The sequence below is a fragment of the Protomyctophum bolini genome (assembly GCF_963924005.1).
Source record: "Protomyctophum bolini genome assembly, chromosome: 1".
Lineage (NCBI taxonomy): Eukaryota > Metazoa > Chordata > Actinopteri > Myctophiformes > Myctophidae > Protomyctophum > Protomyctophum bolini.
The window spans coordinates 48,632,003-48,648,689 of record NC_137862.1 but is presented as its reverse complement, the minus strand read 5'-3'; the positions used below and the strand labels follow the sequence as shown (position 1 = coordinate 48,648,689).

The 16,687-nt window shown below is 43.7% G+C and overlaps 1 protein-coding gene across 1 annotated transcript in view; it reads right to left on the bottom strand.

Moving 5' to 3' along the window:
• Window positions 1-530: 530 nt before the first annotated feature.
• Window positions 531-16,687, bottom strand: part of insyn1 (inhibitory synaptic factor 1) — an 87,692-nt gene continuing 71,535 nt past the window's right edge. Inside the window, exons 2-3 of the mRNA XM_080761710.1 lie at window positions 1,951-2,162; window positions 531-1,395 (exon numbers count right to left, since the gene is read on the bottom strand). Of these exons, the coding sequence (XP_080617836.1) occupies window positions 738-1,395; window positions 1,951-2,162 (870 nt within the window). The 3' untranslated portion in view covers window positions 531-737. The remainder of the gene's footprint in view (window positions 1,396-1,950; window positions 2,163-16,687) is intronic.

Below are 16,687 nucleotides of genomic sequence, written 5' to 3'. Positions count from 1 at the left end.
TTTTTGTATCCACATTATAGGAACAAGCAATATTTGTTGCTGGTGGGCAGAAACCTCATATCTCCGTTTTTAAATTTTATTTGTTTTTGTCCGCAAATGTATGCCGTACTACTCAAAAGCATTGTAAATAGCAGATCTACAAGCTCACAAGGCGATGTGACACATTGTGAATTGTAGAAAGATTAGCTATTTTTCACAGTATTTTAATAAAAATGAACAGTTATTTGGACATAAGAGGTTTCCACCAACAGCAACTATCATTTTTATATTTGTGTAGGAGGGGAAATAACCTCTTCACATTTAACCTTTTGACTTCTGAAAACGTTCAACTTCCTAGAACAAAAAAACCAAAACAAAAATAAAACAAACAAACAAAAAAAGATTGCTTTAGTAATCTCAATAAGTGTTGCAAATGATTATACATAGGGAATCCATTCCGTTATTATTATTATTTTTTTCATCATTTAACGTTAATAACAGACGCTGGCCGTTTTGGTCCACCAATCTCTGCTGTCGCTCTCACCAGCTTTTGTTTCATCATTTCATCTTGTTTTCCCTGAGCCTTGGAATGACTTTAGGTAGTCGAATGATTTTTCCCATATATCATTTATTTTTATTTAGTAATTAATTTATTTGTGTATTAATCTATGATCTATGTATTTTTTTTATATTAAATAGTACACGGTCCTCTTGATGATGAGTCCTATGGTAGCGGTTAAGGGTTTTTCTCTCCTCTCTCAGGGGTCCTTGGTTTTCTGTTTGGTTGGAATATAGGGCAGTACAGTTTGGGTGCTCTTGTCCGAGACAGTCTGAGTGCTGCTGTTCCGTAGCAGTTTTTTACGACAGCCAGGGTTCAGGAGACCCTTCCTGGGTAGCGTGTGGGCCCCCGTCGTCGTCCCCCTCGCCAACGGGGAGGGGACGTACGAAGGGTCCAGAAAGTTGTGATGGAGCGAATGCTCGGAGGAAGAGCGCTTGGGGGTGGAGCCAACCATGACCGGGCTGCGCGCGCCGTCACTGTCCGGCGTGCCGCCGCCACTCTTGTCCTCCTCCCCCGCCTCCCCCCCTTCCTCTTCGCCCGGATCGTCCTCCTCCTCGTCGTCGTCACAGCACAGCGCGTGGTACAGGATCTTGTCGCTGAAGCGCACCCGCTCTCTCGTGCCGGAGGTGCGCGAGGTCCTGTGGCTGTGCGTGGAGCTGCTCGTGGCATCCTCGCTGGACGAGTCCGGCGTGATGATGCGCGGCCCGTTGGGGATGGGCAGCCCGCCGTTCATCTGCGAGTAGACGGAGGCGGTGGCGGTGGTGGGGGGCGGGGTGGGGGTCTGGGTCTGGGTGGGGATGGTCCCGCGGCCACCTGGCTCTGGCCTGCTGCAGGCTTCGCCTGGATCCTCGCCGGGCCTGCGGGCAGAGCGAGGTTTGTTATGAGTCCACGAACACTAATACAATTACTCACAGTTGAAGATGGAATGCCATGATTCTTTTCACCCTAAAACATGATCAATAGTACCGTATTATTGTTATATAAGGAGGAAGTGTTTGTTAAAATGTCGTTTTTATGTGGCCACAGCCGCCACACCCACCAGTTCATTAAGTATGCCTGGCTAATGTGCGATAATAACAGCTAGCAAACACAATTATGCAAAATCACATATCCCTGTAGTTGTGATAATCATCCCTACTATAGAGTGTGCTGACCATATAAGGAATTCCTCCCTGTCCCCAGTTAACCCCTGGGGGTCAAAAAACCTTTTTGGCTAGCCCATGCAGCATTCATCCAATCAGGATGCCTTCCGGCAATCATGATCGAGCCGGGGGTTTGGCCTCGGTTTGTGTGCTGTTGGTCTGTTGCACGTCCCCACTGTAGTGCGTGCGTGCACATCTTGTTACCGGGGAGGACCGGTAAAAATAATTTGAGTACTTTTTCCAGCACTGCCAGCCGCTGCCTGCACTGACCTGCGGGGGGCGGCAGAGACACCGGAGGCCTCCAGGTAGCTGCAGAAGTCCCAGCTGCTGTCGGAGAGGACGTCGGCATTGAGGAAGTCCAGCCTGAAGGCCTCTCCCAGGCCCCGCTCGCTGCTGGACGTACTGCTGGCCGTGGCCACTGTCCACTCATCGTCCACGTCAAAGTCAAAGTCTGACGTCAGCTTGTCGATCTGACCCACCACCTATAACAACCCGGCGCCAGAGAGAGAGAGAGAGAGAGAGGAGAGAGAGAGGAGAGAACACAGCTGTTTGAGAATGAGCACTGCATGGAAACTATGTCTGCTTTCCAACCGGGAGGCCTGCATGCATCAAACAGAATTTGCATACATCTTGTGACTGGCAGCTTTAGACTAATCAAAGTCGAAACAAAGTCAAAGTCTGACGTTATGGCTTGTTGTCAATCTGACCCACTGCCACCTGCAAGCAGCGTGAGAGAGAGAGAGAGAGAGAGAGAGAGAGAGAGAGAGAGAGAGAGAGTGAGAGAGAGAGAGAGAGAGAGTGAGAGAGAGAGAGAGAGAGAGAGAGAGAGAGTTCTCAAATTCTGCCCGAACCCGACCCTGGGCCGGGCCGAAAATGTATGCTATAGTCAGGCCGGGGCCGAGCCTCAAGTTCTATGACAAAATATATATATTTATATTTAATAATAAAAAACTAACATTATGCTAATTAGCCGGGCAGACTTTGATTGATTGATTGATTGATTGAATACTTTATTGGCAGAAATGTAAACAGTACAGAGTATACAGACAAACACTTACACGTGGTGAGAACTCATATAATTGTGTGGCACGAAAATAGCGTATCCTACAAAGCTTGTAGCTCTGCTATTCTCGCTATTATTGCCGTGTCAGGGACTTGACGTTATTGTGTGTGTACGGGCATGAGCGTGGATATTTGTATCGGTGCGTGCGCGTGTGCGTGTGTGTGCATGTTACATTTCCTGAAATGTAACAGTTTTGAGAACCACTGTTAAGATTGGCTTTCAACCAATCAGGCACCAGGTGGTGAAGGGACCATATCAAATAATAAATAACAAAAGAAGTACCAAATGATTTGGCAAACACAAGTAAAATGTCAATATCTTTTTTTTTCCTCCTGTATTTGACAGCTCACCTAAAACTATATGTACTGTCCTGGTTCTATCTGGCACACATTGTGCTACTCCAGACCAGCCAAATGCATTTATTTGTGTCTGCTATTTTCTCCAGGTCTGCCATATAGGCCCAGATTTCCATCAATCAATCAATGTGGGAACCCATCCTGTAGAAAAGCTTTTGCTCCTATACTCTTATGCAAATGCTCAGTTTGTTTCATCCTCCAGTGTTTACATTCAATCCAATACGTGTTTGGGGTTTTAGTGCTGACAGATCCAAGATTATTCATCGATAATACCCTAATGGTTTGGCCTCATTGTTCAAATTTGAGACACGCGTTCCACACCACCACAGGGATTGCCCGGCCTTCAGTCAGTCGGATACAAGGTTGTCCAGAACTGCCACAAAAGGCTCTATGGTCAGGCTCTGCCAGTGGACCTAATCAGCCTAAGTCCCATCACCTGTAGAATTTTCAGCCTCTGTCTCAGCCAATTGATTGCCATGGCAACCCCACACCTGCCATTTGATTACTCAACAAGTCCACTTTTCATAGTCAGTTTGCACTCTGGCAGACAGACATATCTCCAAATATGGGCACAAAAGGGACACAGACAGACGGTTAAAACGGGTATTGCATACTAGGTTCCCAACTTGCATCGTTCCCAAGTAGGCCGGTGGCCGACTGGCCCAGGTCTTGTTCACTGAATACAAGAACCATTATTTTTCTGTGCATACAAACAATGACAGGTCTCATGCTTTCACCTTCAGCATATGGAGAAAATATTAAGGTAAAAGCATTTCATTCATTTTTGCCGTCTGAAAATTAACCTCAATATTCCAGTCATCAGTGGCTGCAAAGTGTATAGAGTGCCTCATGAATAAAAAGCACTTATCTCAAAACACCACTGATTTGCTGACAGGACAGAAAATGTAAGCCCCCAATACTTGACATTTCTGCACCTTTAATCAGCTTGTTGCACTCTGGAAAACAATCTAAAATGATACAGCCAGCGTTTGTGTAGCTTGTAAATTATACATTTATTGAACTATTTTGAATTGCAACATAATTGCAACGAAATGCCAAAGGACATGTATACACACGCACACACTTACATTTGCATAATTGTGTTTGTAAGATATATAATTATTTTTGTTATGTTATGTTATGTTTTGGGGTAAATGAATAACATTCGCGGGACATGTTACATAGCGGGATTTCACTTCCTGACTTTCAGTTTCCGGTTGAAATGCCTTTCAAAATAAATGTGTTTTGCACACATTCATGAGATGGTTGGTGTTGGCGGTACATTAGCTTGAATGGGTTAAAACTTAACTTTGGTCGGGAACCCCTTTTAGTGTTGGCATCATGCCATGCTTTAGCTATTGAAAAATAGCAGATCTACAAGCTCACATAGGTCTGCTGTTTTTGAAAAAGCGAAGAACGAAGACATTTATAGAATCGTTCCCAGGTCAAAATGGGTTAAAAAACACATTCCCTGGTACTAACGGTATAAAGCAGTTGCAGCCAGTACTGCCTCCCAGTAGGTATAGGCTAATTCAACGTGATAACTGTCTGAGCTCGATAGGAGAGAAGGAATGGTGCTCCCAATGTTTCTAGGTCACAGATGGGCCCGACGTGGCAGCAATGAGCGGTAATCTCTGCCTTTTCTTCCAGGAAGGGAACCGTGTGATGAGCCCATACGCGACTATGGGGTGAATTAATAGGTAAACAGATTGTCTTAGCGTAGGGGATGAATGAACACATCAGGAACTGAGTCATTAGTGAGGGACACACACTGCGTCTCACATGGAAAGAGCACAATTTGGTTTTCAACCGCCTAAGAGAAGAGGAATCCAAGTAACTACATGGGGACAGGTTTGGTAATGCGGTGAGTCGGAATGGCGATGCGTCGGAAAATATCGGGCTTCGGAATGCCGCTGTGTATCCTTCTTTCCTTATGCACCACAAACAAAAATTATATATATTATTATTTTAATAATTATTATTAAACATGTGCATAAAATTTGCATTGAAGTTTATATTTGTATTTTACATAATTTCCTCTGCAAATCCTAGTAGTACAAAGTAGTAGTAAGGTTGTAATCTCTTTTTTGCAAGTAGAAATATATCCGGGTCTTGCAAGGATATGAATAAGGGAAAATTAGTTAAATGTGTGGCAAATCTACAAGAAAATGTTTGCTTACCACTAGCTTTCTTCACAGATGTTCATAAAAATACAATCACATAATAATTTGTTCCAACCCAACTCCCTTGGGAAACTGTGTGACAGCTGCTGAAAGATGGGGTACCATTATCAATCAATATAAGGCAACATTTTCCAAATTTCATTATACTTTAAGTAGCATAATGTGACGTGTCAAACCATTGCAAGCATTATTTATGCAGAAACAACACTCCTTTGCCTAAAAATGCCCATAGCCGTCATCACAAATTAATGTGATGAGGTCAGCACATTTGGGCACATTAGGGCAAGTGGCTATGGCCGAATTTAGCCCAAGGAGTATTTCCGTGCAAAACTAATGCTTGGAATGGATTCAGCATCATGAATCCATTCATGATGCTGAATGCTACGGTACTTAAAGCATAATGACATTTTGGGAATTTTGCCTTGGTTGTTAATGGTACCCCAACTTTCAGCAACTGTCACAAAGTTTCCCAAGGGAGTTGGATTGGAACAAATTTATAGCACTTTTATGAACACATTGGTAAGCTTTTTTTTTTGCAGATTTGCCACACATTTCGCAAATTTTCTCTAACTATGTAGAAAACACTATTACAAGTAAAAGTCCTGTATTCAAAACTTGTACTTGAGTATTGGCATCTTATCTTATCTTGGCATTTAAAAAAAAAAAAACATTTTGAAAATAGCTAGCACATTGCATTTTCGAATATGATGTGATGCAACATATTTTTGAATAGCCTAACCCTAAGCATAAGATTGTGCTTACAGCAAGTGGTGTATGTACTGTATATGGATATGTTTTGTATAAATAATCTTCAAATTAAATACTAAAGCTGACAATTTGCCTAGTAACTCAAAGTAAAAGTACCTCACAACCGTAATTGCAGTTACAGTACTTGAGCATAATGTTACAGTACATGTGAGAAACCAGTACAAGTGAGAAAAACGGGTCGAGGAGCGCCCTGTCTCGACTCTCGGCCGAGTGTCAGCAATTTTTTGAGGGGCGCGCCCCTCCAATGTCCAGCTTTGAAGGTGCGTGTGAACACCAACATTGTATGCTATCGATAATGAATGGCCATTTGCCAGTGTTTGTGTAAACACAAACATTATGTAAACACAAACATTGAAGACAAAAGTGAGGACGCAAATTGTGATTGGCCGGAATGAATGCATGATGATATATCATGAGTGCCCCACACTTCACACGGGTGTGATTTTTTTTATTTGAATGCATGTAAAGGTTTTTGTGGCTGGGCTTTTGTTTTGTACAGTATAGTATTCTCTTTTGGGGGTCCATGGCACAAAATATAGCCTGATTTCAGATGGGCAATGTGCCAATGTGGGGGTCCTTGACATGAATAAATGCGAGAACCCCTGGTATAGTGCAATAGTCACACAGGCAGTGGACGCAGCATTCCTCTTCCCTTGGGGCTGTTGTCAAACAAGTCCCAGGGGCACACTTAATCATGCCGCAAATTACCCCCAGGGCCGCAAAAAATCTGTGTTGCTTTCAAGCTTTCAATTTAGCGGGGTGTTAAGTCTGATGATGTAAATAAGCACAGTCACAGCGAGTTAAATTTGAATGCGCTGCCACTATTTAAAGAGACTCAGCTGCCTCCGCTGGCTGCCAGTGGACAGTAAGAGAAATGAATACAGAGAGGGAGAGATAAGGAGGGCGAGGGAGAAGGATTGTCATTTCCATCCTGATATTCACATCATTTGGTTCTAAAACTTGTGTGAAGAGAAGATTTGTGTGGATCTGCTACTGTTGATGCTTTTGTGTGACACTGTAGTATGATCAAGTAGGGCATTCATTTACAAAAAATCACACCTGTGTGAACTGAGTGGTGCAACTCCCCCCCCCCCCCTCCTCTCTCTCTCTCTCTCTCTCTCTCTCTCTCTCTCTCTCATTACCAGGCAACAGTGCAGCACTATCACTCTCTCTGTTTCTGTCACAACAGCGCCCCTAATGGTACTAATAGTCATGCTGGTGCTCATTAACCAACACATAGGCACATAGGTGAACACATAGACACATGAACACATAGGTGAACACGGACATTGCTGTTCCTTGGAGTGGTTGCACCACTCAAAAACAACCACAAATACAGAGTTAAGAGGCTTCTGCCCGACAGGAACAAATACAGTTTTACGTCAGATGAGCTGAGGTGTGTGTATAGTACTGTAGATGTGTACTACTTTATGCCATTACATGATAACAAAAACAAAGATTTTGACGGGCTGCCAATGCCATGCAGGGCGGATTGTGAAGCAATATGCCCTGGACCCCGTGGGAGGGCTTTGATTTGGGATCTTGTCACCCTTTTTTCATCCATCGTGAGTTTGCAGGTGTGACTTCAGACTTCACCGCTGCTGTGAAACTCAGCATGGGGTTCAGTGTCAGCTGAGTAATTAGTTTGTTGTAGCTAAAATAATGACGTCAGTGTCCCACATGTTGTCTAATAAGCCCCGCATCAGTTAGCCAGTGTAGATTACATGTAGTTTACCATGTATGATGTTCAGTTAGGCAGCCGACCCTGAATTGACAGGGTATGCCTTGCAGCGCGGGATAGCCGAGCCAAGGGTACATGACTTATTCATGGACTTATACCCAGATGGTGTACAGATCGCAAGGGACTTAAACGATACTGGATGAAACGATCGGGCTAGGTGTAGATCATATGTTTTATTGTCGAACCTAATCCTATCCCATACCTTATTGTGCATTCATTATGGCGGTAAAAGGATAACGCCTCTGCCTTGATTCACTGAATCCAGATAGCTATCATGCTGTGATACGTTGATTACCATTCACCAAGATGTCAAATATACATCCAGCCAGTACTGCCTAAATTCAAAACTGACTGGAGCAAGTGTTGTCTTTGCCAAGAGAATAATATTAACTATTTTTTCCAGAGATGCACCGATCACGTTTTTTTGCTCCCGATCCGATCCCGATCATTTGAGTTTGAGTATCTGCCGATCCCGATATTTCCCGATCCGATCACTATTTTTTGCTCCCGATACAATTCCGATCATTTCCGATAATTCTTCCCAATCAGATACATTTTGGCAATGCAGTAAGAAAAAAAAGGGACTAAAACGGTTCCGAACTGCCGCCCCGTGTCCGAAACGGTTGAGAAATGACAGAGTTACTGTGTGCCGGTCCCTCTACTGTACCCTCTACTGTACTGTACTGGCACACACGAAATCATCATATACAGTTAATATGGGCATGTGTTTGTGTGCGTGTGTTAGGTTGCACACAGGTGGTGAAAAACAACCATGCTGTTTTCATGCTCATACCCAGTCCAAGGGACTGGCTTGCACCACTCAAAACGTTTATTTATAGCATTATCTTTTATTATTTTTTTAGCATATATTATTTTATTAGACATTTCTGCCTTTTCATTATTTAAAGGGGGAAAAAAAACCCTTATATTGCTATTTTAATGTGCCTCATCATTATGTTCAAGGGAAAAATAATGCACCTATGCGCTCACACGTGGTGCAGAGTCGCAGCACATGCAGGGAGGAGAGGAGAGCTCCCTGGGGAGAGGAGGGATTCCGTGGCACAGAAACATTTACAAAAGTTTACAATAAAGATCTCTGCATGAGATATTATGCTTATATTATTAGAAGAAGGGTTTCTATCTACAGTCATGGATGGGACATAGAGTATTTTGTTGGGACTTTTCAGACGGAATATTCTTCTCCTGCGGGTGGACAGAGCAACAACAACAAGTTGTTTTTGCTCTCTCTCTCCCTTTTTAGCACTCAAACAGCGAGTGCAGATGCAGAAGCAGATCTGAACAAGACGGTGCTTAGAAGCCTGTTGATTCGAGGTTACTCCGCTGTGTGTGTCTCTGTGTATGACGATCAATAATTATTCCACCGAGTGGTCTTTGCGAGGGCTGGATTCTCCTCATCATCTCTCTCTCTCTGTGGTTCCTTCTTTTTAAAAGTCGCTTTAAGCGTCGGTTGTTTCAGTGCAGCCGCTGCCGCTTGTTGTCGTTAGCTTTCTGCTATTAGCCTACTAGCCACGCAAGTTACAAGTTACGCAAGTTACGCAAGAACGTCGCCATTCGTAGCAAATCTACAAGATCACAGCGCGTTGCGAAAGCAACTCTTTGTGAGCTTGCAGATCTGCTGTTTAGGGCCAACGTCACTGTCGTGCGCTAAGTTTTCCTAGGAGCAGCAGCAAGAGGCTGCTTCGAGAGGAGGATGTTTTGTTGTTATTAATTATGAACTAATCTGTATTAAAAAACAAAACTAAAGACTCGGGAGGATGACTTTAAGACTTATAGATGGTCACGTTTCTTCTGTAACGTTAAATACAATTAAGAAAAGATTTAATAAAAAATAAAAAATATTATATTTAATAAATAATTTTTTCCCGATATTTTTTCCCCGATCCCGATCTTTTGAAAATGACGTGATCGGGCCTAGATCGGGCTCTAATTTTTTCCCCAGGTACATAAAGCACCCGTATATATACCCCCTTGGGGACGTTATCTGCTACGTACTGTACGTATATATACCGTTCCACCCCCTTTATTTTGGTGGGGGGATTGTGTATCTCTCACCGGGGGCCGCCGGTGCACTGGGGACAGGCTAGTCAGTCGGCGCTAACACCGTGGTGAAACATGTCAAGTCCCAGAGGCCTTCAATCCCCGACCCCCTATACCCGGGGTCCCTGTCCCAGATTCCCCGTGGTCGTTGGAGTAGTGGAACGGTGATCTGAGCCATGAAACAGCCCCCCCCCCACCCAGCAGTTGTCGGCTGAGGACGGCGATCTAGTTGGCGATTGAAGACGCGATGATGACGGACGACGGTATATATCCTTCCGATCTATTCAGTGGTAAGAACCCTATATTGTCGCATCACAGTTTTATAAGTAAAATGTTGTTTTGCCCTGCTGCTGTACAGTTGTACTGAATCTGCTCAATGGTGGAGGTGGAGGGGGGGGGGGGGGGAGGATGTGGACAGTGGAGGAGGCAGGAGGGGAGAGGAAAAAGTGAATGCGGGCTACGCTAAATTTGTACTGTAGGCCTATACTATGCCCTTGCATGGTAATACAATTATTTTATATTGTAACGTGGCTTATAGGCTATCTGATCTGAAGATGAGAAATGTTCTCCAGTCTCTTGGTGACTCTGAGGCACGACCTCTCTCTCTATTGTACAGATCTGCCAAGCATGCAGCACGGTATTGGAGCTCCTGTGCAATAACAACTCCACCACTGAGTCTTGCAAGAAGTTTTCCGTAATTTAAAGTTTGGGCACATTAATTAACTATCTTAATGAGATTCATTGCCATACAGTAGCTTCTCTAGTGAGTTCAGAGGATGCGGCTTCTTCACATATGAAACACGCTTTGCTTTTAATGCTGGTTCTACTCAGCGTAGTCTGGCATTCCACTGGCACTCTGTGCTTTTTGTTTGGTGATTCTCACTCTTATCTCTCCAGTTTCATGTCGTTGAACATAATGCGACAATTTTCGTGATATTGCGCCTTGTTCCTCCTCAGATTTTCTTCAATGCCACCACCGCCATCATCAAGTCTGTATGGATCCAGTTCAATAGGCATCTCATTCATTGCGTGAAAGAGGGGGATATTAGTTGCAATCATATAGTGTAGCCATTATGTTGATGATGTTGTTGTGATTGTCGTGCATGTGGTGATGAGAGCTCTACTCTTCTTCTCTTGGCAAAAACAACATACTTGCTCCAGTCACTCTTGAATTTAGGCGGTCCTGGGTCTATATTTGCCGTCGTGGTGAATGGTAATCAAGGTATCACAGTATGATCATTATCTGTATTCAGTTGTGTATAGACCCCGATTACCCTTGGCTCGGCTCTCCCACGCTGGCATACCCTGTCAATTCAGGCGTGGCTGTCTAACTATAAACATCATACATGGTAAACCGTAAACTACATGTAATCTACACTAACTAACTGATGTGGGGCTTATTAGAGACAACATTTGGGACACTGAAATGATTATTTATAGCTACACCAAACTAATTACTCCGCTGATACTGAACCCATGCTGAGTTTCACAGCAGCGGTGCCACCACCTGGCTGACAACCGCTCTGTTAAGCTACTACACCCCCCCACACACACACACGCACGCACGCACGCACGCACGCACACACACACACACACACACACACACACACACACACACACACACACACACACACACACACACACACACACACACACACACTAAACCTCTAACAATACTAATTAAGATATAGACTACCATTTTTCCAGAGTCAGACATAACACAATTTTAGCAGAATATTAGGGTTCAGGGACTGATATATGGTACAAGGAAGCCAGTGAGTAAGTCCATGGGTCCAAATTTGGATTCTACATAGTGAAAAATGTATGATTTGACACCAAGAACATTCAAGTCTATGGGATTTTATTGTGAAATGCAATATTACTGTATTATTCAATGGCGGCCAGCTTGAAATTATCTTGATGATTTTATCAAAAGAGCAATCCCTATTAAGTATGTGTGCCAATTTTGGTGCTTGCAAGTGAACGATTCTCCTGTACCCGTCTGCTACTCAGATAGAAGGGCGCATCACTGCATGCCTGGCTGACATCTCACAGTGGATGTCTTAGTTCTCACCACCTCAAGCTGAACCCAGACAAGACTGAGCTTCCCTTCTTCCCAGCAAGTTTTTTCACCCACATATTACCTGTAAAACTGTGAACTGTGACTAATGCTGATTCTTACTTTTTTGAATAGCCAACATAAAATCAACACTCGCAGTATGCAACCCATCCACACCCTTAAGCAGAGAGAGAGAGAGAGAGAGAGAGAGAGAGAGAGAGAGAGAGAGAGAGAAAGCGCAAGGAAAGTAGAACATTTATGAAACAAAAATCAATGAATGCATAACAAAATTGCATAAATTGTTTCTCTCTGCGTTTCAGTGTTTTTTTTCACTGTATGGCATGGTAGATCAGGCGGTGTGTGTTGGGTAATGATATATGGGGTTCACACAATAAAAGAAAATGGGAGCACACTCCCATTAAGATAAGCACCACACAGGCCAAGGGAACCTAGAAATGCCAGCAGCATATTGATTGCGTGTCCTGTATTAATAATAGTAGGGGTCTGCTGCTCCGCTCCTCTCCTCTCCCAGACCAGGGCATTTTATCCTTACCCATGGGCCCTGAAAGTAATTAAGTATATTCCCTCAAGTATATGTAAAGGTATAATGTAACTTTGTCCTGCGTTTAGATATAAACAACAACATTGGCCTCAGCAGATTTGGTCCGGCCCCGCTTCATGGTTGTGCTTGTATTTCCCTGCCCCCTCACATTCACACACCGATGGTGCACCAACCGACTCATTGGATGCTAACTGCTGGTATAGCCTATATAGGGAAATCTGAACCTGCATGATGATTGATGGGTACTTTGAGTATATTTTGATGCCAATACTAGCGTATTTTTAATAAACATACTTTACTTGTACTACCAAAGTGTTTCCACGTTGAGGAATTGCTAAATGTAAATTGCTTTTACTTCAGGAAAAAGTATATGCCTTCCAATACTGCCCATGGCCCTGATAACAATGCACTGCCCATGAGCCTGATAACAATGCACTGCCCATGAGCCTGATAACAATGCACTGCCCATGAGCCTGATAACAATGCACTGCCCATGAGCCTGATAACAATGCACTGCCCATGAGCCTGATAACAATGCACTGCCCATGAGCCTGATAACAATGCACTGCCTCATGAGCCTGATAACAATGCACTGCCCATGAGCCTGATAACAATGCACTGTCCATGGTCCTGATAACAATGCACTGCCCATGGCCCTGACAACAATGCACTGTCCATGGTCCTGACCACAATGCACTGTCCATGAGCCTGATAACAATGCACTGCCCATGGCCCTGACAACAATGCACTGTCCATGGTCCTGACCACAATGCACTGTCCATGAGCCTGATAACAATGCACTGTCCATGGTCCTGATAACAATGCACTGCCCATGGCCCTGATAACAATGCACTGCCCATGGTCCTGATAACAATGCACTGCCCATGGCCCTGACCACAATGCACTGTCCATGGCCCTGACCACAATGCACTGCCCATGGCTCTGATAACAATGCACTGCCCATGAGCCTGATAACAATGCACTGTCCATGGTCCTGATAACAATGCACTGCCCATGGTCCTGATAACAATGCACTGCCCATGGCCCTGACAACAATGCACTGTCCATGGTCCTGACCACAATGCACTGTCCATGGCCCTGATAACAATGCACTGCCCATGTATGCCATACCAATATACAATGCCAACCAATGGCTGAACCCCAAAGTAAAACTCCAGTGGAGCGTGGATTGGGGAAACAAGTATTAATAGAAACTGTGGGGGAAGTTGTTGCACACATTCAACTTTTGTTAGTACTTTCTTAGATGCTGAGGCATGCCAACACGTAATACACCAACAGGGCTGAAAGCGTAGTCGGTGGTGTGTACAGGGGTAAAACAGATGAACAGATACAGGCCACTATCAATCCACTCAATTTTCAAATTGGTGCCTTTTATCAGCCCCTTGTAAAATTGCAGAAACTTTACCAAAGTACAGTTATCTAGAAGTGTAAACAATGTGGTGCAAGGCGCTATCAAACAATCAGTCCAAACAGCACTTTGTGAGCTTTAATTTCACCTAAAAGCCTATTTCATGCCGAAAATCCAATAAAAAGGGGACCACATTACTGGTCTTAGAAACCAATTTGCGGGGCCTCTTGAAAACCAGCACGCACCCTCGCAAACACAATACGGCTTCTGTTGTCGTCAGGGTTCAATTTGCTGGGGGAAGGGCCGGGGGCTATAATCATAAGGCTCTGCTTTTTATGACCCGCCTCTGGCCATTTATTGTTTATGTCCGGTGGGGGGATAAGTTTTATCCCTGCTTCTGGTCAGACAGAATTCAAATAGATCAGCGTCAGTCAGAAACCTCTTTATCTCCATGTTCTATACTTTTTGTACAATAATTAAATAAAAAAAAGCAGATCGACAAGCTTGAAGGGACGCGTTTCGGGCTCGTACATCTGCTACTTTTGCTGGTTTTCAATTTGAATCGTGAAAAGTAACACGTGAATTATGAGATTATCACCATCCAGGGAAAATAGATGGCCTGATAGGTTTGATATTTATCTTTGGTAACATTGCTATCCTTATTTTGGATACATTTGTGCACAATAATGACAAAATCTTTCAAGATTTTAAAACATAATTTGAAAATATTGACCATAGCAAATCTGTTCTCCTATAATGACAGGACCTATTATATCGGGACGCAAAGGTAACTGCTTTTACTGCTTAGTGGTGCAGTAATAGGTATTTGGTATTTCAGTCATGATTATAAAACTTTGGGAACTAATTTGGTTTGTTTGCTTCTTCCAGTCCCTACATGTCTGTCTGTGTGCACTGCAGTAAGAGTTGTATAAGATGCTCCTTTCATCTTCAGAACAGCTTTCATCCCGCTATTAACCATCAGCATGTTGACAAGCAAGGGCTGCTTGTCTGTGAAATTCCACGAGGGTGTGAATAATATCTTCTGGATGTGTGTGTCGTCCCCCCCCCCCCCCCCCCCCCCCCCACACACACACACACACACACACACACACACACACACACACACACACCGGTGCTGTCGGGTGGAAACATTGATATCTTCAAAACCATTCCTCTTTTATCATCATTTTTTTAAACATTTCAAAATAGTGAAAAATCCACTATACTTTTGTACGCCACTCGTGTAGGATTAATTAGGGCATTCGTTTAAAACAAGTTGAGATATGGAGTACAAGGTTTCTGCTTGACAGCAACGATATGTTCATTTTCCAAAGCTCCGCCACACTCTTGTGGTTTGGCGTTGGATTGGCCGATTCTCTGCTTGCTGACTGGCTGTGTATAGTGTAGACTCTGACTGTCAGTCTGACTGCTAGTGTGTCGGATTTACCGCTGGATTGGCTTTGAGCCGCTTCTGGCGTGTGTGTTGCCTACCGCTTACAGTAAACCAACACACACACCCATGCATGCACACATAAACACACGCACACGCACGCACATTGGTTTCAAGTAACTGTAGTATTTCAAATTTTCAATACGTTTAGGCTATACTTCTACTCCACTATAAAACTATCACAAATTAATACTAACTAATATTGTCCTGTTCATTCCTTTAGCAAAAAAAACAAACCGCAAAATCTGTCTTGGAAGAGCCACCCATCGACAACCTTCCCTGTGTTTCTTCACTAGTCCGATCCAGAAGAACACAGTTTGCCGGCAATTGCTACAGAGCTGACAATGAGGTTATATCTTCCCTTCTTCTCTGGAGTGCTGCCTCAAAGCAGACCAGAGGTAGAAAACTGTCGTTCCCTGATGTCATCGCTAGGGACACAGGCATCAGTAAGCAGGAAGTGGGGTTGACAATGAAGGACCGGGAAGTCTGGCATGATATTGTGAAATCCACGATCTCGACCGCGGTACCAGTAGGTACCGTTAGCCTTTATGAACGTATATGGCAGCGAAAAAGTTAATTAATGAAAACACTTCTGCAGCAATAATAATAATAGAAAATTCTGGGTGGCCACAGGATGGCCCGCAGTGTTGATTTCGTCAACTAATACTATGACAAAAAATGTTTGTCGACTATTTTTTCAGACTGACAAAAACGAAATGGAAAGTAAATTAAAACTGAGCTATGATGACTAAAACTAAGACTAAATATATTAACAATTTCGTCAACAAATGAAAACTAGACTAAAGTGACTAGTGGACAAGAGATCCAGTATAAGTAATTTTTCACTTGGTTGCATGCTGAAAATAGCCAATCTATACAAGCTTGTAACGAGTGAGCTTGTAGGCCGGCTATTTTACTACAGTTGATTTACTAAAATAAATTTTAGTAAATCAACTGTAGATGTAGTCGACTAAAATCTTATGATATTTAGTCGACTAAAACTAGACTAGACTAAAAAACTATTCAAGAAACTATGTCTAAAACTAAAATATTATATTTTTGTCAAAATCATCACTGGCCCGTCTTCACTCACATGCAGCCCCATTCATTTCCCAGGACACACCTAGCGTGACCCGGCGGCGCGCGGCCCTCTAATCCCAGCCCTATCTCCAGGCAGCAGACAGAGTGAGGAGCCTCGTAGCGTGGCACTTCCATCTATTCCTGGTCATTACTGCCGGCGAGGCTTCGCGACACTGATAGAAGCAACGGAGGAGAACCTCGATAAATGACCACAGTGCATCCTGCCAGCACCCTGCACCGCCGCGCTGCCCTCCCTCTGCCCTCCTCTGTTTTGCAGCAAAGCCAACGAGCTCTCACCGCGCACTCCTCCTGTCTGTC